Source organism: Neovison vison, chromosome 14 (assembly GCF_020171115.1).
Source record: "Neovison vison isolate M4711 chromosome 14, ASM_NN_V1, whole genome shotgun sequence".
In the NCBI taxonomy this organism is placed as follows: Eukaryota; Metazoa; Chordata; class Mammalia; order Carnivora; family Mustelidae; genus Neogale; species Neogale vison.
The window spans coordinates 31,085,519-31,107,918 of NC_058104.1; the positions used below are offsets into that span (position 1 = coordinate 31,085,519).

The 22,400-nt window shown below is 38.8% G+C and overlaps 1 protein-coding gene across 1 annotated transcript in view; it reads left to right on the forward strand.

The window, feature by feature from the left end:
- Nucleotides 1-22,400, forward strand: part of ACSM1 (acyl-CoA synthetase medium chain family member 1) — a 51,339-nt gene that overhangs the window by 5,019 nt on the left and 23,920 nt on the right. Inside the window, exons 3-4 of the mRNA XM_044233026.1 lie at nucleotides 19,202-19,412; nucleotides 21,669-21,876. Coding sequence (XP_044088961.1) covers nucleotides 19,202-19,412; nucleotides 21,669-21,876 — 419 coding nt within the window. The remainder of the gene's footprint in view (nucleotides 1-19,201; nucleotides 19,413-21,668; nucleotides 21,877-22,400) is intronic.

A 22,400-nucleotide genomic window follows, 5' to 3' on the forward strand; every position in this document is an offset into this window, starting at 1 on the left:
TGATGGGGGTAGGAAAGTAAACAAAATATACAACTATTCATTTTTTCTCTTTAGACAGTGATTTCCCCCTTCATGTCTTAGGAGAGGTGAGTCAGTATTAGTGGAGTTGCATTTTTTGTTTTGGCAAAAATCATAACAGAAACAAATTCTTCCTATCACCCCTGATGTACCTTAATATTAAACATTGCTCAGTAAGTAGAGTCAGTTAGGTATTAACCACAAAACTGAAAAAAATCCACAGGTCAATGACATTGACCCATATCACCTGTCTCTTTTACCCATAACATTTGCCAAAAGAAATTAATTTATGAACTACCAAACATTCCAAGCTCCTTACTATTCAACAGTCAGGTCTGCCTAGATTTCTCTGAGTTAGTGACTCTGTGTTTTGTCGCTCCTAAATTTAATTCTGTAATTTTTAAGGATTTTTTTTTTTCATTAGAAAGAGAGCTCTCAAGAGCACAAGCGGGTTTGAGGGAGAGAGAAGCAGACTCCCTGGTGAGCAGGATTCAGGACTCCATCGCAGGACCTGCAGAAGATCATGACCTGAGTAGAAAGTAAACACTTAACCAACTGAGCTACCCAGGTGCCCATAATTCTGTAATTTTACATAAAAAATTAGCAACAGTCCTAGGACCTGTACAGTTCAAGAGGGTCCTCATGTTCTTTTGAAACTATTAGACTTCTATCCTAGCATCCCAGCATAGTATTGCCAAAAGGTCTGTACCTTTTGTAATTCTGATACACATGTAGGATCAGCATCACTAGAATGTAAGTTCAATGAGCAAGTGGAATTTTTACTATTTTGTTAATTATTGTGTCCCCAGCATATAGAACACACCTGCAACATTTCATTACCTATTGAATGAATTTGAATGTGTCAGCTCCCTGAACAGTGGCACAATCAGCACAAGATAAGCAATGTTGGTGTTTGGCCATACTTGGTTGTATTTTAGCAATGGGCTGTTAACATTCTCATGGATATGTTGTAAATATGTATGTGGGAAGAGGGAAGGCTTTGGCTCAGAGAAAGCAACAGAGTATAGGAACCAGAATCAGGATATGGGGTTTCTTTTGTAAAGTCACATTTCATAGTACTAAATGTTCATTCTTATATTGCAACAGTCAATCTGTAGAGCTGAATGGTTGCTCCCAGTTGAGAGACACTTGGCTCTCCAGTTTATGCCAGAGGAACATGGCGGGTTTCTCTCATTTATGTATTTGCCTGACCCATACAACATCTGAGTTTGCCACCGCTGGTGTAAAAACAAGATTATCTCAATTTATCTAAAATCATCCATTTTCCAAGTCAACTTTTTAAAAATTTATTTTTTAAATTTCTTTTCAGTGTTTCAGAATTCACTGTTTATGCACCACACCCAGTGCTCCATGCAATACATGCTGTCCTCAATACCTACCACCAAGATCACCCAACCTCCCACCCCCCTTCCCATCCAAAACCCTTCAATTACTTCCTCAGAGTCCACAGTCTCTCATGGTTTGTCTCACCCTCCAATTTCCCCCAACTCCCTTCTCCTCTACATCTCCCCATGTCCTCTGTGTTATTCCTTATGCTCCACAAATAAGTGAAACCATGTGATAATTGACTCTCTCTGCTTGAGTTATTTCACTCAGCATAATCTCTTTCAGTCCCTTCCATGTTGATGCAAAAGTTGGGTATTCATCCTTTCTGATGGAGGCTTAATACTCCATAGTATATATGGACCACATCTTCTTTATCCATTTGTCTGTTGAAGGGCATCTTGGTTCTTTCCAGAGTTTGGCGATTGTGGCCATTGCTGCTATAAATATTGGGGTACAGGTGCACCTTCTTTTCAATATATCTGTATCCTTGGGGTAAATACCCTGTAGTGCTATTGCAAGGTCAGAGGGAAGCTCTATTTTTAATTTCTTAAGGAATCTCCACTCTATTTTCCAAAGTGGCTGCACCAACTTATATTCCCACCAAATGTGTAAGAGGGTTCCCTTTTCTCCAGATCCTCTGCAGCACACGTTGTTTATTGTCTTGTGAATTTTGGCCATTCTAACTGGTGTAAGGTGGTATCTCAATGTGGTTTTGATTTGAATCTCCCTGATGGCTAGTGATGGTGAACATTTTTTCATGTGTCTGTTATAGATTTGCATGTCTTCATTGGAGAAGTCTCTGTTCGTTTTTTTAAACTAATTAATTTATTTATTAAATAAATTAATTAATTTTTTATTTTCAGCATAACAGTATTCATTATTTTTGCACCACACCCAGTGCTCCATGTAATCCGTGCCCTCTATAATACCCACCACCTGGTACCCCAACCTCCCACACCTCCCCACCACTTCAAACACCTCAGATTGTTTTTCAGAGTCCATAGTCTCTCATGATTCACCTCCCCTTCCAATTCCCCCAACTCCCTTCTCCTCTCTAACTTCCCATGTCCTCCATGTTATTTGTTATGCTCCACAAATAAGTGAAACCATATGATAATTGACTCTCTCTGCTTGACTTATTTCACTCAGCATAATCTCTTCGAGTCTCGTCCATGTTGCTACAAAAGTTGGGTATTCATCCTTTCTGATGGAGGCATAATACTCCATAGTGTATATGGACCACATTTTCCTTATCCATTCATTCGTTGACGGGCATCTTGGTTCTTTCCACAGTTTGGCGACCGTGGCCATTGCTGCTATAAACATTGGGGTACAGATGGCCCTTCTTTTCACGACATCTGTGTCTTTGGGGTAAATACCCAGGAGTGCAATTGCAGGGTCATAGGGAAGCTCTATTTTTAATTTCTTGAGGAATCTCCACACTGTTCTCCAAAGAAGCTGCACCAACTTGCATTCCCACCAACAGTGGAAGAGGGTTCCCCTTTCTCCACATCCCCTCCAACACATGTTGTTTCCTGTCTTGCTAATTTTGGCCATTCTAACTGGTGTAAGGTGATATCTCAATGTGGTTTTAATTTGAATCTCCCTGAGGGCTAGTGATGATGAACATTTTTTCATGTGTCTGATAGCCATTTGTATGTCTTGATCGGAGAAGTGTCTGTTCATATCTTCTGCCCATTTTTTGATATGATTGCCTGTTTTGTGTGTGTTGAGTTTGAGGAGTTCATTATAGATCCTGGATATCAACCTTTTGTCTGTACTGTCATTTGCAAATATCTTCTCCCATTCCGTGGGTTGCCTCTTTGTTTTTTGACTGTTTCCTTTGCTGTGCAGAAGCTTTTGATTTTGATGAAGTCCCAGAAGTTTATTTTCACTTTTGTTTCCTTTGCCTTTGGAGACATATCTTGAAAGAAGTTGCTGTGGCTGATATCGAAGAGATTACTGCCTATGTTCTCCTCTAGGATTCTGATGGATTCCTGTCTCACGTTGAGGTCTTTTATCCATTTTGAGTTTATCTTTGTGTACGGTGTCAGAAAATGGTCGAGTTTCATTCTTCGACATATAGCTGTCCAGTTTTCCCAGCACCATTTATTGAAGAGACTGTCTTTTTTCTACTGTATATTTTTTTCCTGTTTTGTCGAAGATTAATTGACCATAGAGTTGAGGGTCCATATCTGTTCTGTCCATTTTTTGATATGATTATCTGTTTTGTGTGTGTTGAGTTTGAGGAGTTCTTTATAGATCTTGGATATCAGCCCTTTGTACTGTCATTTGCGAATACCTTCTCCCATTCTGTAGGTTGCCTCTTTGTTTTGTTTACTGTTTCCTTTGCTCTGCAGAAGGTTTTGATCTTGAGGAAGTCACAAAAGTTCATTTTTGCTTTTGTTTCCTTTGCCTTTGGAGACATATCGAAAGAAGTTGCTGTGGTTTATGTCAAAGAGGTACTGCCTATGTTCTCCTCTAGGATTCTGATGGTTTCCTGCTTCACGTTGAGATCTTTTATCCATTTCGACTTTATCTTTGTGTATGGTGTGAGAGAATGGTTGAGTTTCATTCTTCTACACATAGCTGTCCAGTTTTTTCAGCACCATTTATTGAAAAAACTTTTTTTTTTTCCCACTGTATATTTTTCCTGCTTTGTTGAAGATTAGTTGACCATAAAGTTGAGGGTCCATATCTGGGCTCTCTAGTTGGTTCCACTGGTCTATGTATCTGTTTATGTGCCAGTACCATGCTGTCTTGGTGATCACAGCTTTGTAGTAAAGCTTGAAATCGGGCAATGTGATGCCCCCAGTTTTTTCTTTTTCAACATTTCCTTAGCAATGCGGGGTCTCTTCTGATGCCATAAAAATTTTAGGATTGTTTTTTCCAGATCTTTGAAAAATGCCAGTGGGATTTTGATCGGAATGACATTGAAAGTATAGATTGCTCTAGGGAGTATAGACATTTTAAGAATGTTTATTCTTGGGCACCTGGGTGGCTCAGTGGGCTAAAGCCTCTGCCTTCGGCTCGGGTCGTGATCTCGGGGTCCTGGGATCGGGCTCTCTGCTCAGAGGGGAGCCTGCTTCTCTCTCTGCCTGACTCTCTGCCTACTTGTGATTTCTGTCTGTCAAATAAATAAATAAAATCTTTTAAAAAAAGAATGTTTATTCTTCCGATCCATGAGAATGGAATAGTCTTCCATCTTTTTGGGTCTTCTTCAATTTCTTTCACGAGTGTTCTTTAGTTCCTTGAGTAGAGATCCTTTTCCTCTTCGGTTAGGTTTATTCCCAGGCATCTTATGGTTCTTGGTGCTATAGTAAATGGAATCAATTCTCTAACCTCCCTTTTTGTATTTTCGTTGTTAGTTTATGAGAAAGCAACTGATTTCTGTAGATTTATTTTGTATTCTGCCACATTACTGAATTGCTTTATGAGTTCTATTAGTTTGGGGGTGGAGCCTTTTGGATTTTCCATATAAATTATCATGTCATCTGTGAAGAGAGAGAGTTTGACTTCTTCATTGTCAATTTGAATACCTTCTATTTCTCTTTGTTGTCTGATTGCTGTTGCTAGGACTTCTAACACTATTGTGGGACAGGAGTGGTGAGAGTGGCCATCCTTGTCAGGTTCCTGATCTCAAAGGGAAGGTTATAGATTTTCACAGATAGATTTTATGAAGTTCAGGAATGTTCCCTCTATCCCTATACTTTGAAGTGTTTTAATCAGGAATGGATGCTGTATCTTGTCAAATGCTTTTTCTGCATCAATTGAGAGGACCATGTAGTTCTTCTCTCTTTTCTTATTGATTTGTTCTATCACATTGATTGATTTGTGAATGTTGAACCACCCTTGCCACCCATGAATAAATCCCACCTGGTCATGGTGGATAATCTTTTTAATGCACTGTTGGATCTTATTAGCTAGGATCTTGTTGAGAATTTTAGCATCCATATTCATCAGGGATATTGGTCTAAAATTCTCTTTTTTGGTGGGGTGTTTGCCTGGTTTGGGGATCAGGGCAATGCTGGCTTCATAAAAAGAGTCTGAAAGTTTTCCTTCTGCTTCAATTTTTAAAAACATCTTCAGTAGAATAGGTATTATTTTTTCTTTGAAAGTTCGGTAGAATTCCCCAGGGAATCTGTCATATCCTGGGCTCTTGTTTTTTGGGAGGTTTTTGATCACTGCTTCAATCCATTCCTAGATATTGGTCTATTCAGGTTGTCACTTTCTTCCTGATTCAGTTTTTGGAAGTTCATAGGTTCCAGGAATGCATCCATTTCATCTAGGTTGCTTAACTTACTGACATATAACTGTTGGTAATAATTTCTGATGATTGTTTCTACTTCCTTGGTGGTAGTTGTGATCTCTCCCTTTTCATTCATAATTTTATTAATTTGGGTCTTATCTCTTTTCTTTTGTGTTATTTTAGCCAGTGGTTTATCGATCTTATTGATTCTTTCAAAAAACCAGCTTCTAGTTCATTGATGTGTTCTACTGTATCTCTAGTTTCTATGCCATTGAACTCTGCTCCTATCTTGATTATTTCCCTTCTTGTGTGTGGGGTTGGCTTAACTTTTGTTGATTCTCTAGTTCTTTAAGGTTTAAAAACAGATGGTATATTCTGGATTTTTCAGTTTTATTGAGGGAGGCTTGGATGGCCAAGTATTTCTCCCTTAGGACTGCCTTTGTTGTATCCCATAGGTTTTGGACTGAAGTGTCTTCATTCTCATTGGTTTCCATGAATTGTTGAAGTTCTTCTTTGGTTTCCTGGTTGATCCAAGCATTCTTAAGCAAGGTGGTCTTTAGCTTCCAGGTGTTTTAATTCCTTCCAAACTTTTTCTTGTGGTTGGGTTCCAGTTTCAAAGCATTGTGATCTGAGAATATGTAGGGAATAATCTCAGTCTTTTGGTATCAGTTGAGTCCTGATTTGTGACCCAGTATGTGGTCTATTCTGGAGAAAGTTCCATGTGCACTCGAGAAGAATGAGTATTCTGTTGATTTAGGGTGGAATGTTCTGTTTATATCTATGAGATATAAAGTCCAAAGTATCATTCAATGCTCTTGTTTCTTTATTGATTTTCTGCTTGGATGATCTGTCTATTGTTGAGAGTAGTGTGTTAAGATCCCCCACTATTAGTGTATTCATATCAATATGACTCTAGATTAACAGTTGTATTATGTAGTTGGCTACTCCCATATTGGGGGCATAAATATATACAAGTGTTAGATCTTGGTGGATAGGTCTTTTAAAAATGATGTAGTGTCCTTCTGTATCTCTGACTACAGTCTTTAGTTTAAAATATAATTTATCTGATATGAGAATCACTACCCCAGCCTTCTTTTGAGGCCCATTGGCATGAAAGATGCTTCTCCATCCCTTCACTTTCAGTCTGGATGTATCCTTCAGTTCAAAATGGGTCTCTTATAGACAACAAATGGATGGGTCCTGTCGTTTTATCCAATCTGCAACCTTGTGCCATTTTATGGGAGTGTTTAGGCCATTCACATTGAGAGTGATTATTGAGAGATATGTTTTTATTGACATCATGTTTCCTGTGAAGTCATTGTTTCTATAGATTGTCTCCATATATTTCTGTTCAGTGACACTCTTGGGTTCTTTCTTCTTTTATAGAACCCTGCTTAATATTTCTTGCAGTGCCGGCTTGGTGCTCACATACTCTTTTAAACCTTGCCAGTCTTGGAAGCTCTTTATCTCTCTATCCATTTTTGAATGTCAGTCTTGCTGGATAAACTATTCTTGGCTGCATGTTCTTCTCATTTAGTGCCCTGAATACATTTTGCCAGCCCTTTCTGGCTTGCCAGGTTTCTGTGGACAGGTCTGACATTATTCTGACGGGCTTTCCTATGTATGTAAGGGATTTCTTCACCCTAGCTGCTTTCAAGAGCTCCTGTCTACAATTATGATTCATCATTTTCATAATCAGGTGTCTCAAGGTCTTTCTAGATTCTATGATCTTGAGGGGAGACTTTTCTGCCTCTAGGACACGAATGCTGGTTCCATTCCCCAAACTGGGAAAAATTTCATAGAGAATTTGTTCAACTATATCTTCTAGTCTTCTTTCTTTTTCCTCTCCCTCAGGGATTCCAATAATTCTGACGTTGGAACGTTTCATGGCATCATTTATTTCCCTAATTCTGTTTTCATGGCTCCTAAGTTGTTTGTCCCAGGCCTCCTCCTGATCCTTTTTCTCTATCAGTTTGTTCTCTAGATCACTAATTCTATCTTCTGCCTCAGTTACCCTAGCTGCTAGAGAATTTAAATTAGATTGGAACTCATTGAGAGCATTGTGAACCTCCTCCCTGGTGGCTTTCACTTCTGCCCTAATCAATTCCATTTTGTCATCAAAAGCTTTCTCCAACCTAGCCATTGCCTGGATAATTGTTAGCCTGAATTCCCTTCTCCACATACTGTTTATGTCCATATCCAATAGCTCTGATGGAGAGGGCACAGTCTCTGAATTTTTCCTCTGTTGGGCATTCCTCCTCCTAGTCATTTTGGTGAGAGATGGCTGAACCGATGTGTAGCTGAATGTATCAACCGCGATCCAGGCAAGGTGCACCTTGGAACGCTTCTGAGCAATCGAGAGTCCCTACCAAAAAGAAAGGAAAAGAAAAAAAAGAGAGAGAGACGGGGGAAAAAAAGGATAAAAGAGAAGGCCCAGCCCAAATGGGCCCCAAAGGTATACTTTATAAAAACAGATAAACAAAAAGACTGAAAAGTAGATGACAAGAGAATAAATAAATAAATAAAGAACCCCATCAAAATGAACCCCAAATATAAGATTTATATACTACCAGAACAAAAACAAATACACAGGAACACTGACAGAAGAAAAAGATGGGAGAGTGGTTATAAATTCTCAGTGTGGGCAAGGAAGTTTATTTTGATTCTTCCTGAATGTATCTTGATATCTTTGTGAAAGGACTCAACTTTCCTGAGATAAAGGGGGTTTAAAACTGGTTTACCTATAGGGGTAGCATTGATTGGGGAAAGGGGATTACCTTGAAGCTTATCTCTATATGAATATAAAATAAAATAAAAATAGAAAAGCAAAAGAAAAACATGGGTATATGTATCACAAAAGTTCAGGTTAAAAGGTTATTATGGAATTTGGTGTACTGAACATCTCATTGTGATGGTAAATAGGTTAAAAAGTTATATTAAAAAAATGAAAAGAACCAGAATAGTGAGAACAAATTAGGAATAAAAGTTCTATCTATGAAGTAGTGGTGGTTGTCTTCTTGGTTTTTTGTTTGTTTGTTTGTTTGTTTTGGTTTTTGTTGGGGGGGGTACTGGCTTTCTGGGGTAGGGGCCTGCCACGTGGTTTTTCAGGTAGTGTTGCTAGAGTTAAGTCCTCCTGCCTCCATCAAGGGGCTGGGCTCTGAGGAAACCGGTTTTTCAGGCTTTTGTTGTGTGGAAGTTTTTCTTTTGTTCATTTGTTTTCTCTCCTCTTGGCTGCTTTTGGCGGTTTTTGGAGGTTTAGTGGAAAGCAAACTGCATCCAGACCTCCCTCTCTGAGAGAAGCCTCCGTTTCTAACCCTCTGGGTGCTCCAGAGTACATAAATTCCCCCTCTGCTGCTGACAGAGCACATCCCCAGTCGTGGTCTCTGGGGTCACAGGAACTCCCGCTTGTGCCCAAAACCACAAGAAATACTAGCTGCGGCTGTCTGGGCAGGTCCAGACCGCCAGTGAGGTCCCAAGCAGAGAGAGCGCACTGAGATTTTCATGCTGGCCCGGGCTGAGAGTGCTCAGACTCACCTGCACGCACCTCTGTCAGGGGAGGGTGTAGGGCCTGACTCAGACTCTGGTGCTGTGGCGCACGCGTGGAGAGTGCAAAAGGCTATGGTTCTGCCAGCTGGTGAGGCTCCCTCACCTTTACTGGCACCACCACCCAGATGCTCTCGGGGCATGCTGGCGGCTCAGAGACCAAGACCTGGCTTCTTTGCTGCACTTGCTCTGGCTCAGCACCAGTGGTGTCTGTCCTGGGTTGGTAGCCCTTGTCCCTAACAGCCTGATTCCCCCAATTTCCCCCTACGATCCTTTGCTCTTTTTGAGTGCTTTCAACCAGACTCCAAATTAATGCTGGTCCCCAATTACAAGGCACTCTCGTATTGGGCTATTACTTTCTAATGGGTCGCTTCTGGTACCTCCCTCCCCCTTTTGTTTATCTTCTGATATCAGTCTGATCGACGTTCCCACTCCGCTTTACATGCCCACTGGTGTCTTCTGTCCCCTAGAGGTCCAGAAGTATATAATTCTAATCTCAGGCTGATTTCATGGGTGATCAGAGTTCTTTGGTAGGTAATCAGCTCACTTTAGGGGACCGGTTGAAACGGTAGGCGCCTCCTCCTACTTCTCTGCCATCTTGTCTCCCTCACACCAAAAGTTTTAGACATGAAGTCTGGAGCTTTCATTGTAGGAAGGCTTTTAATAATGGATTTAACTTAATAGATATAAGGTTATTAAGATTTTGATTCTATCAGTTTTGGCGAGTTGAATTTTTCTTTTTTTAGCAGCAATTTGTTCATTTCATCCAAGTTGTCAGATTTATTGGCATAAAATTATTAATAGATTCTCTTGTTGCTATTTTAATGTCTATAAGAACTGTAATTGCAGGGGTGCCTGGGTGGCTCAGTTAAAAGTCTGCCTTTCAGGGACGCCTGGGTGGCGCAGTTGGTTGGACGACTGCCTTCGGCTCAGGGCGTGATCCTGGAGTCCCGGGATCGAGTCCCACATCAGGCTCCCAGCTCCATGGGGAGTCTGCTTCGCTCTCTGACCTTCTCCTCGCTCATGCTCTCTCTCACTGTCTCTCTCTCTCAAATAAATAAATAAAATCTTAAAAAAAAAAAAAAAAGTCTGCCTTTCAGACAACTATCATATGATTTCCCTGATATGAGGGAGTGGTGATGCAACATGGGGGCTTAAGTGGGTAGGAGAAGAATCCATGAAACAAGATGGGATAGGGAGGGAGACAAACCATAAGTGACTCTTAAGATCACGAAACAAACTGTGGGTTGCTGGGGGGAGGGGGGTTGGGAGAAGTGGGGTAGGGTTATGGACATTGGGGAGGGTATGTGCTTTTGGGTAAATTGGAAGGGGAGATGAACCATGAGAGACTATGGACTCTGAAAAACAATCTGAGGGGTTTGAAGTGGCGGGGGTGTGGGAGGTTGGGGTACCAGGTGGTGGGTATTATAGAGGGCACAGCTTGCATGGAGCACTGGGTGTGGTGAAAAAATAATGAATACTGTTTTTCTGAAAATAAATAAATTGGAAAAAAAAAAAAAGTCTGCCTTTGGCTCAAGTCATGATCCCAGGGTCCTAGGATCAAGTCCCACATGGGGCTCCTTGCTCAATGGGGAGACAGCTTCTCCCTCTGCTGGCTGCTCCCTCTGCTTGTGTCCTCTACTTCTCTCTCTCTCTCCCCCTTTCTCTCTGACAAATAAATAAAATCTTTAAAAAAAAAAAAAAGAATTGTGGGGTACTTGGGTGACTCAGTGGGTTAAAGCCTCTGCCTTCGGCTCAGGTTATGATGCCAGGGTCCTGGGAGTGAGCCCTGCATTGGGCTCTCTGCTCTGAAGGGAGCCTGCTTCCTCCTCTCTTTCTGCCTGCCTCTCAGCCTACTTTTGATCTCTGTCTGTCAAATAAATAAATAAAATCTTTTAAAAAAAAGAATTGTAATTGCATACACTTTTTCATTCCTAATATTGTTTAATATCTTTATTCTCTTTTTTTCCCTTGAAAAGTCTTCCAAAGAGTTTATCAATTTTATTTACCTTTTGAAAACCAGCTTTGGCTTCACTGATATTCTCAGTTGTGTTGGTTTCCATTCCACTGGTGCACACTCTTATCTTTATTATTCCCTTCCTCCAACTTTCCTTTGATTTGATTTCCTTTGATTTCTTTTTTTAGCTTCTTGATATGGAAGCTTTTGGGCCTGCCTTCTTTTATAATGTATGCATTTAAAAATATAAATTTCCCACTAAGTATTCCTTTTAGGTACATTGTAAAAATTTTGATATGTTGTATTTTATTAACATTCAGTTGAAAAATTTTCTATTTGCCTTACGACCCTTCTCTGATTGATGGATTATATAGAAGCATATTAGTTAGTTTCCACATACTTGGGTGATGGGTTTCTCGTTGCCTTGTTGTTAATGATTTCTAGCTTAATTCCACTGGGGTCAGAAAACATACCCTGTTTTAAAATTTTGAGATTTTTTTGAGGTTGGTAAATGTTCCATATGAAATGAAAAAGATTGTACATTATATCATTATTAGGCAAAATGTTCTATCTATGTCAATTAGGATATAAATTATATTAGTCTATCATATCCCATCATTAATTTATGAAAACATTGAATTTCAACTTATATTTCATTGTAAATAAGACTGAGGCTATTTTTCTTTTCTTTTCTTTTTTTTTTTTTTTGTGGAGGCCATAAGCTCTTACCTTTTTTTTTTTTTTTTAAGATTTTATTTATTTATTTGAGAGAGACAAGAACATGAGCATGGGAGAAAGGCAGAGAGAGAGGGAGAAACGGACTCCCTGCTGAACAGGAAGCCTGACATGGGACTCCATCCCAAGACCCTGAGATCACCACCGGAACTGAAGGCAGACACTTAGCAACCCAGGCGCCTCTCTCATGTGTTTTGATATTCAGAAAGAATCATTTCATTTTGAATACTTAAAGTAATTGATCTACCTTTCTAACTTTCCTTCTTCAAAGAATATTTTAGTTTGAATAGCTCTGTAGGTTTTTATTTATTTAAATCAACTATGTTGTATAATTTGCATAGAATGAAATGCATACCTTTTCAATGTAAACCTGGAGTTTTAGAACATTTCTGTCACCCCAGAAGTTTCCTTTTGTTCTTTCCTGGTCAGTCCCTACCCACCCAACTCTGAGCCCATACTGTTCTGCTTATACTGGAGATTATATTTCACTTTCCTAAGGTTTCAAAGAAATAGAGTAATACACAATGCACCCTTTTGTGTCTGATATTTTTGATTCAGTATTACTGTTTTTATCGTCCCTGTTGCCTTGTGCATTAGTTGTTCATCCTTTTTTTTTTTTAAAGATTTTTTATTTATTTGTTTGACAGAGAGAGATCACAGGTAGTTAGAGAGGCTGGCAGAGAGAGAGAGAGAGAGAGAGAGAGAAGCAGGCTCCCCGCCGAGCAGAGAGCCCGATGTGGGACTGGATCCCAGGACCCTGAGATCATGACCTGAGCTGAAGGCAGCAGCTTAACCCACTGAGCCACCCAGGCACCCCAAGTTGTTCATCCTTTTTATTGCTAAGTTAAATACTAAGCATTTTATCTTGTGGAACTACATCACAATTTCCTTTGGCTTCAAACATTACCACATAAAAATTTAAATTTCAACTCCAAGTTTAGAAGGTGTTTCTATCTTCTGGGAAAAGAACTTTATCTGAGTTTCACATTATCAGATTAATCCTCAACACAAAAATCCATCAATGCTTAAGCAATACCTCCTTCAAGTTGTGAGAGTTAGGGTCTAAAATACTGCCTGAGTTCTGAGCAACAAATGTTTTCTATCTTGATAAGAAGCTTTATCATCACTTTTAAAACTCCTACAGTAACATTACATATTCTGCTTCCCTTATATAAGCAGTGCATAACATAACTAGTCACTACACTTCCTTAATGTTCTGTAATCAGTTGCGGGAGGATTGTGTCATAACACTATTTTTTCATAAATATGAATACTTATACATGACTATACATATATATTAATCTTATCTTATCCCAGTGAGGGAATAATATATATAATTGTATCTTATATAATATATTATATTAAATTATTAAGTTATATTTAATATATAATTATATTAAATTACTATAATGTAATATAATGATATATATGTCTTATCTTATATAATATATATAATCTTATCTTATTCCTTTACTCTTTGGTTCCAATCATATGGGGCAAATGTGGTGGGATCAGGTTTGCACATATGTGGGAAAAAATTGCTGGAAGAATATACACCAGATAATTATCAGTGTTGACCTTCAGGTAGTGAAAATGTGATGAGATATTTGAGGACATTTTTCTATTTATAACAGATTTTTCTGTTCATAAGATTCTGCACTGCCTGAACTTTTACTCTGAACATGCTTTGGAAATTAATTTTTAAAAATCTTTTAAAAAAGAATGCTTGTTAGAGAAAACTTAGGGAAAATAAGAAAGCTTACATAAACAACAAAATGAAAGTTGGCTATAAATATTTAAAACCAGGGTGCCTGTGTGGCTCAGTTGGTTAATTGTCTGCCTTCAACTCAGGTCATGATCTCAGGTTCCTGGTATTGAGTCCCACATCAGGCTCTCTGCTCAGTGGGAGTCTGTATCTCCCTCTAATTCTCACTCTGTGTTCTCTCTCTCTCAAATAAATAAATAAATAAAATATTTCAAAAATATTTAAAACCATGTACATATGTTTGTATATGTATGTCTTCTTCACCATTATATTCTTTGGTTTAAGAGCAGTGCTTAAGGGACGCCTGGGTGGCGCAGTTGGTTAAACGACTGCCTCCGGCTCAGGGCGTGATCCTGGAGTCCCGGGATCGAGTCCCACATCAGGCTCCCAGCTCCATGGGGAGTCTGCTTCTCCCTCTGACCTTCTCCTCGCTCATGCTCTCTCTCACTGTCTCTCTCTCTCAAATAAATAAAATAAAATCTTAAAAAAAAAAAAGAGCAGTGCTTAACAGATAATGGGAATTTAGTAAATGTATATTGAATAAATGGATACTACTGAATACATTTGGATTATAATGTAAATACAGTTTTGCTTTTTAAGATTAATATTGTATTGTGAAATTTTTATTCCAAAATAATTTCTGGAAGTCTTGGGATGGTTTTATCATATTCCATCATATAGAAATAATGGTTTTGTAGATGCCAAATAGTTGGATCCTGTTTTCTTTTTTTAAATCCATTCTGCCAATTTAAGTCATTTGGGAATTTAATGCACTTACATTTAAAATAATTACTGATGAGGAAGGACTTACTATTGTTAATTGTTTTCTTGCTATCATAGCTTTTGGTCTCTTATTTCCTCTCTTACTGTCTTTCTTTGTCTTTAGTAGTTATTTTATAGTGATATGTTTTGATTCCCTTCTCATTTCCCTTTGTGTGTATTCTGTAGGAAATTTCATATAACATCTTAAAGTTATAACAATCCATTTTAAACTAATAGCAACTTCATTTGCATAAAAAACCCCTAAAATCTTTTCTGGCTCCCTCTTTCCTCCCCATGTTATGTTACCGATGTCACAAATTATGTGTTTATATATTGTACACTTGTTAACATAGAATTATAATTCATTTTTAGGCTTTTAGCTTTTAAATACTGCAAAAGAATAAGAGCTGAAGTCCCAAACTAAAATTACAGTGATACTGGTTTTTATATTTGTCCATATTTTTATATTTGTCCAGGTATTTATTATTTATATTTTTGTATTCAAGCTACTCTGTAACATCCCTTTATTTCAACTTGAACTCCTTTCAGCATTTCTTTTTTTCTTAAGATTTTATTTATTTGAGAAAGAGAGAGAGAGCGCGCACACATGAGTGGGGGTTGGGGCAGAGAAAGAGGGACAAGTAGACTCCTTGCTGACTGAGGAGCCCAATGCAGGCTGATCCCAGAACACTGAGATCATGACCCGAGCCAAAGTCAGACACTTAACCAACTGAGCCACCCAAGTGCTCCTTCTTTTAACATTTCTTATAGAGAATGAATTTATAGACCCTCAATTTTTTTTAATGAATTCCCTCAATTTTTGTTTATCCGAGACTGGCCTAATTTTTCCCTCATTTTTGAAGGACAATTTTGCTGAATATAGAATTTCTTGATTGACAGGTTTCCCCCCATCATTTTATTTTTTTATTTATTATTTTTTTTTATTTGACAGAGCGAGATAGCTTTTTCACGTCTTTTTTTTTTTTTTTTTTTTGCCCCCATCATTTTAAATATACAATTGCACTGTCTTCTGGTCTGTTACCCACTTAATAATCTTTATCAAGGATTTATACATGATGGGTCACTTTTCTCTTGTTCTTCGAAGAGTCTGTCTTTGGCTTTTGTAGTTTGATTACAGTGTGTCTTTGTGTGGGTCTGTCTGGACTTTCTTATTTGGAATTCATTGAGCCTTTTGTATTTGTGTATCCATATACTGAATGAATGAGTGAATTAATGAATGGATGGATGAATGAGTACTACTGTAAAAATTAGTGTTTTTTTTTAAATTATTGTATTATGTTAGTCACCTTACACTACATCATTATTTTTTGACATAGTGTTCCAAGATTCATTGTTTACATGTAACACCCAGTGCTCTATGCAATACAATACAATACATGCAATACATGTTGACCCATCACAGGGCCAGCCCATTCCTCTCATCCCCCTAGTCCCCTCCCCTCTAAAACCCTTACTTTGTTTCTCAGAGTCCACAGTCTCTCATGGTTTGTCTCTCCCTCCAATTCCCTCCCTTCACTTTTCCTTTCCTTCTCCTAATGTCCTCCATGCTATTCCTTATATTCCATAAGTAAGTGAAACCATATGATAATTGACTCTCTCTGCTTGACTTATTTCCCTCAGCATAATCTCCTCCAGTCCCAACCATGCTGATGAAAAGTTGAGTATTCATCCTTTCTAATGGCTGAGTAATATTCCTTTGTATATATGGACCACATCTTCTTTATCCATTTGTCTGTTGAAGGTCACCTCAGCTCTTTCCACAGTTTGGTGGTTGTGGACATTGCAGCTATGAACATTGGGGTACATATGGCCTTTCTTTTCACTACATCTGTATCTTTGGGAGTAAATACCCAGTAGTGCAATTGCCAGGTCAGAGGGTAGCTCTATTTTTAATATTTTAAGGAATCTCCACACTGTTTTCCAAAGTGGCTGCACCAACTTGCATTCCCACCAAATATTTAGAAAGGTTCCCTTTTCTCCACATCCTCTCGAACATATGTTCTTTCCTGCCTTGTGAATTTTGGCCATTCTAACTGGTGTAAGGTGGTTTCTCAATATGGTTTGGATTTGAATTTCCCTGATGGCTAATTATTTTCCTGATTCCCTGATTGTTGCTAGTTATTTGTATGTCTTCCTTGGAGAAGTGTCTATTCATGTCTTCTGCCCATTTTTTTGACATGATTATATGTTTTCTAGATGTTGAGTTTGAGAAGTTCTTTATAGATCTTGGATATCAGCCCTTTGCCTGTACTGTCATTTGAAAATATCTTCTCCCATTCTTTGGGTTGCTTCTTTGTTTTTTTGGCTGTTTCCTCTGCTCTGTGGAAGGTTTTTATCTTGATGAAGTCCCAGAAGTTTATTTTTGCATTTTTTTCCCTTGCCTTTGGAGACATGTCTTGAAAGAAGTTTCTGTGGCCTATGTCAAAGAGGTTACTGTCTATGCTCTCCTCTAGGATTTTGATGGATTCCTGTCTCACATTGAGTTCTTTCATCCATATTGAGTTTTCATACCATTTGGTGTAAGTGAATGATTGAATTCCATTCTTCTATACATAGCTGTCTATTATTCCCAGCACCATATATTGAAGAGACTGTCTTTTTTTCACTGGATACTTTTTCCTGTTTTGTAGAAGTAAATTTGTGTTTAATGCAAATATGGTTTTGCTTTTCCTCAGCCATTATTTCTTCAAATAAGCTTTCACTCCTTTTTCTCCCTCCTCCTCCTCCTCCTCCTCCTCCTCCTCCTCCTTCTTCTTCTTCTTCTTCTTCTTCTAGGACTCCCATAATGTGTATATTGCTCTGATTGTTTGTATACTATGTCCTTTGGATTCTACTCACTTTTCTTCATTATTTTTATCCCTTTGCCCCTCAGACGCCATAATTTAAAATGACTTATGTTCAAGTTCACTGATTCTTTCTTCTGTCTGACTGAGTCTGTTGTTGAACCCCCCTGGTAAAGTTTTCAGTTCAGTTAATGTATTTTCAAATCTAGAATTTCTGTTTGGTTCTCACTTTGTTCATATATATTTTTTTCTGGTTTGCTTTAGTTCTTTGTCTATTTTCCTTTAGCTTTTCCAACATGTTTAAGGCAATCATTTTATTTTTTTAAAGATTTTTATTTATTTATTTGACAGAGATCATAAGTAGCAGAGAGGCAGACAGAGAGAGAGGAGGAAGCAGGCTCCCTGCCGAGCAAAGAGCCCTATGTGGGGCTCGATCCCAGGGCCCTGGGATCATGACCTGAGCCAAAGGCAGAGGCTTTAACCCACTGAGCCACCCAGGCACCCCTAACACAATCATTTTAAAGTTTCTGTCTAATAACTGAAACCTATGTCTCTTTAGAGTCAGCTTCTGGAGCTTTTTTTTTTTTTTTCCTTCAAATGGGCAACATGGCCTTGTGATCTGTTGTTGAAAATTGGATTATTTGGAAAAAGCAACCAGCCTCTGTTTTTGTAGCTGGTTCCTTGTAGAGAATGGCCTTCAGTAATGTAATCGTATGAAAATGTAAGGTCTCAGGCATGTGTCTTTTCTAGGCCTATCATGTATGTGCTTTTTTTTCCTCAATTTTGCCAAATAACATTGTTGCTTTTTCATGTTTTAATTTCCTTCATACCTGCTTCTTCGTGGGGCCCTAGAAGTTTTATTGCCTTCATCTGTCTTTATTCCCCACCACCTGCCCTCCCCAACCCCAAGTGGCCAGTCTGCAGTTTTCACTCATTGTGGCATCTGCCACTGTTTTCAACACCTCCAACCTAATATTCAAACTTATGTCTCCATTTGTATCTGAGCTCCAAGTTGAGTGAGGCAGAAACTAGTCCTGACAACCCAGAATACTGAAAAAAATTCTAGTCTTTTTTTCTGTCCCAAGGGAGGGGTTGGGAATTAGGTGGCTTCCTCCTAACCATATTTCACAACACCAGAGAGGGGATGAGGCAAAGGTAAGCAAAAATAACATAATATTTCTTACCATTTTCAGTGTGAATTTCTGTTGTTTGGACATTTGTTGGTTGCTGCATATCTTTGACTGTTTCTAGAGTTCCTACAAAGCTATGTTAGTCTGTTGGTTACTTGATGTTTCTGTGAGGGAAAAAGGGTTACCTGGGTGCTTCCAGGTTTGCCTTCTTGCTTATTTCACCTCTAGAAGTAACTTTTAATTTTAATTTTTTAATTTTAAAAATAAATTCTGACAAATATTCATTAATTAAATTAGTTTCCTGTTCTGTTGTGATAATAATGATAGTAATTTTATGAGCACTTACTATATGCCAGGCACTGTCATATACACTTTACCTCTTTAAATAACTAATTTAAACTTTACTACCTTCTAGGAAGTATTGTACCCATTTCATAGATGATAATACTGAGGCACAGAGGTGAACCTACTGTCCATATGTAACTAAGACAGACACATGGGGGAATGAAATTTTAAGGTTTTAACAGGTGACATGAAGGCTATTCATGGTTTTATGTGACTCGAGAGGAGGTGGAGACAGTAGACCAGAAGAAGCTGGTTGGATCACACCCTATACCCAACTTTTCATCGTTCCATAAATTCTTTAACATTGGATCTCAGTCCTTGAGCAACATTTTCACTTTAATGTGTCTATGGTAATAGATTGGCCAAATGAGTTCCTTTAAAGTTCCTTTATCGAGTCCCACATCGGGCTCCTTGCTCGGCAGGGAGCCTGCTTCTCCCTCTGCCTCTGCCTGCCTTTCTGTCTGCCTGTGCACGCTCTCTCTCTGATAAATAAAAAAAAAAAAATCTTAAAGTAGGAAGTAACACATGGTGTATGATCTTTACCAGGAGGGCAAGAGAGGTCCAAACCCAGCTCTGTGGTGGGTGAATAACGAAGGGGATGAACTGAAGTGGAGTTTCAGCGAGTTGACAGACTTAACCCGCCGTACAGCCAATGTCTTCACCCAGATCTGTGGCCTGCAGCAGGGAGACCATTTGGCCGTGGTCCTGCCTCGAGTGCCTGAGTGGTGGCTGGTGGCCATAGGCTGCATGCGAACAGGTCAGTGACCCAAAGAGACACCAACAGACTTTAGATCTGGCCCAGAGCCAACTGGTCCTGAAATATTAATATTCCCCTATCTTTTTTTTCATATTCTGCATAGACTTTTTCTTTCTCAGACTCCCTCAAATATTTTTTTCCTCCTTCTCACTCACTGTCTCTCTCATACTTACACACCCTCAAATACAGTGTCATAACTCTTTAAGTCATCCATGCACACACTTTCCCCTGCACAATCTCATTTTTTGGTTTTAAAGATCGATCGGGTAATGAACACTGGGTGTTATATAAGACTGACAAATCACTGAATTCTACCTATGTAACTAATAATACACTATATGTCAATTAACTGAATTTAAATTAAAAAAAAAGAAAAAAAGAAAAAGAAAAGATCCATCAGTTCTTAACATTTTGCACTCCTCCTACACTGAGTCATTTAAGTATCAATTGCAGATATTGTGACAACCATAAACACCAGATAAACCCATAAGCAAGCACTGGAGTATTCATCTGCTATGATCCGAGACCTTCTCCACACCTCAGTACAGCAGAGTTATCACACAAGACTCTAACACTGATACATCCATAGCCGAAATTCTTTTATAGTCCCAATAGTGTCTTCTGTAGTAATTTTTTTTTGTTTGAATCCAAAATTTAATAGAGGATCATGCATCGCATTCAGTTGTCACATCTCAATATCCCTCAAGCTGGGCTTTTCTGTATGACCACATTTTGGAAATGTCTAAACTAGTTGTTTTTGGAAGGTCCCACAAAATTTGTGTTTCTGACTCCTCAGGACTACATTCAGTTAAACATTTTTACCAGGAGTACTACAAAGACAATTTGCCTATCTCAGTGCTTTACATAAGGGGATACATCAAGTTGGTTTGTCTTATCATCAGTGTTATTTACAAACACCTTTGCAAGGCATCTTTTCCCTTTATAATTAGTGGTCTATGTAAGTAATTAGTAATCAGTGCTGTAATATTTATGAGACTGGTTGTCTGAATAACCTGTTCTCCAGTTGTCTTTATGTGAATAAAGTGTCTTTATGTTCTGAAGTTGCCTTTCACCCTAGGATTTGAGAATCCATTAATGATTCTTGATTGAATTGAATATTATTATGGTCATTTTATAGAAGAATTTTTTACTTTATATTATTCTCCCTACATTTATTAGTTATCATTCTTTTGTGGAGATTTCCCTTTCCTTTTTAATTGCCTATCTATTTGCCTATATAATTTAGAATTCATGTGGGACTCATGGATTCTCTTTTGATGTGCTTTATAATGCATGTTCATATATTCTCTCACCAGTAAAATACTAGATTAATCCATCCAAGTCATGTGGAATGAAGAATTAATAGCAATGGCAGAGAGAGTATAGAGAAGCCATGTCATCTGTAGACCTAAGAGATGGCCCATGGGAAGTCCAAGATATGAGCTGAGCCCTCTGGTATAAGCAGTAGTAAAGAGGGAGAGAAGCAAAGAAAGAGAATACTAAGAATGGGCAAGAGTCAGGAGAAGCCTGTGTGAAGAACAGCCATATTGAAATAGAGAATAGATTTGGTAGAGAGAAAAGTGGTGGGTGGGGAGTGTCTTCAGTGTTGGGAGGAGAGTATGTTGGTTTCCTGGAGAGAGGGTACAGGTGCTGGTGAAGAGAAGAAGAGTGGCATGGGAAGAATCAGTGTTCTATGGAACCTGAAGTAGGAAGACTCAAGACAAGGCACCTGGTGGAGAGATTAGAACCCAACTCATGAAGACATGAACTAATTGTTGGTGATAGAAGATGGAAGGGAAAGCAGGGAAGTTCAAAGGATAATGTAGTTAAATTTAGATATGCAGAGTGAGTGAGAGGAGATACAAGATGACACAAGGGACTGACAGAAGAGGAAATGAGAGAGGAAAAATCTAGATAGGGATGCAGCTAATCCTGATGTCAGGGATACTGTCCTACTTACATTCATAGTCCCAGATCCTATGTAAAGTAGGATCCACCTGTCTACTGGCTAGATCTATCTAGAGCAGAAGAGGTTAGGGCAGGTTTTTCAACTTTCAGTGTGCATAGGAGTCCCTTGGAGATCTTATTAAAGTGAAGATTCTGATTCAGTAGGTTTGGGATGGGGCATGAGATTTTGTGTCTTAGATGGTGTGGTTGGTGCTGGTCCATGGACCATACTTTGCCCAGCAAGACACTGGTGGATTTCTATGCAGATAACCCAAGCCTGAAACCCAAAATTTCCTTTATCATTCCCAGGAATTGTCTTCATGCCAGGAACCATGCAATTGAGGAGCAAGGACCTTCTCTACCGATTACAAGTGTCTAAAGCCAAGGGCATCATCACCACAGATACCCTTGCCCCAGAGGTGGATTCTTTCGCTTCCAAGTGTCCTACTCTGAAAACAAAGCTCCTGGTGTCTGACCATAGCTGTCAAGGGTGGTTGGACTTACGATCATTAATTAAGTGAGTTTCTGTTCTAATGAATGTGCTATCTAAGGAAGGACAGGAGGCGGCCATTCACTCCCAAGTGCTGGTAGACAAACAACCAGTAGGGGGAGACTCACCAGGTCTGATGGCCGAAACCTTCTCTTCCCAGTTATGCTACGGATTTGCTGTGTGACCCTGGACTGGTACCTTCCCTCCCTTTTTAAAAAAATTAACATGTAATATATTATTTATTTCATATAATAATATATTAATATATGTATATTAAAATATGATGTATTATTTGTGCTTCATCAGTGAAGCACAATGCACAGTATTCACCATAGCACATACCCTCCCCAATTCTTCCCCTTTCTTGGATGCAATTGCTTTATCTGTAAAATAAGGATATTTAAGGGAAAGCTTGAGATTGCAAGAAAAATTGAGGCTATGGCTGTCAAGTAGCTAAAGGAGCAAACACTTTCCATTTTTTAGGGGTTGCATACCTTTAGGGACACCTTGCAGGAAAAGTTAAGGAAGTGTTTGACGTAAGTAAGACCACT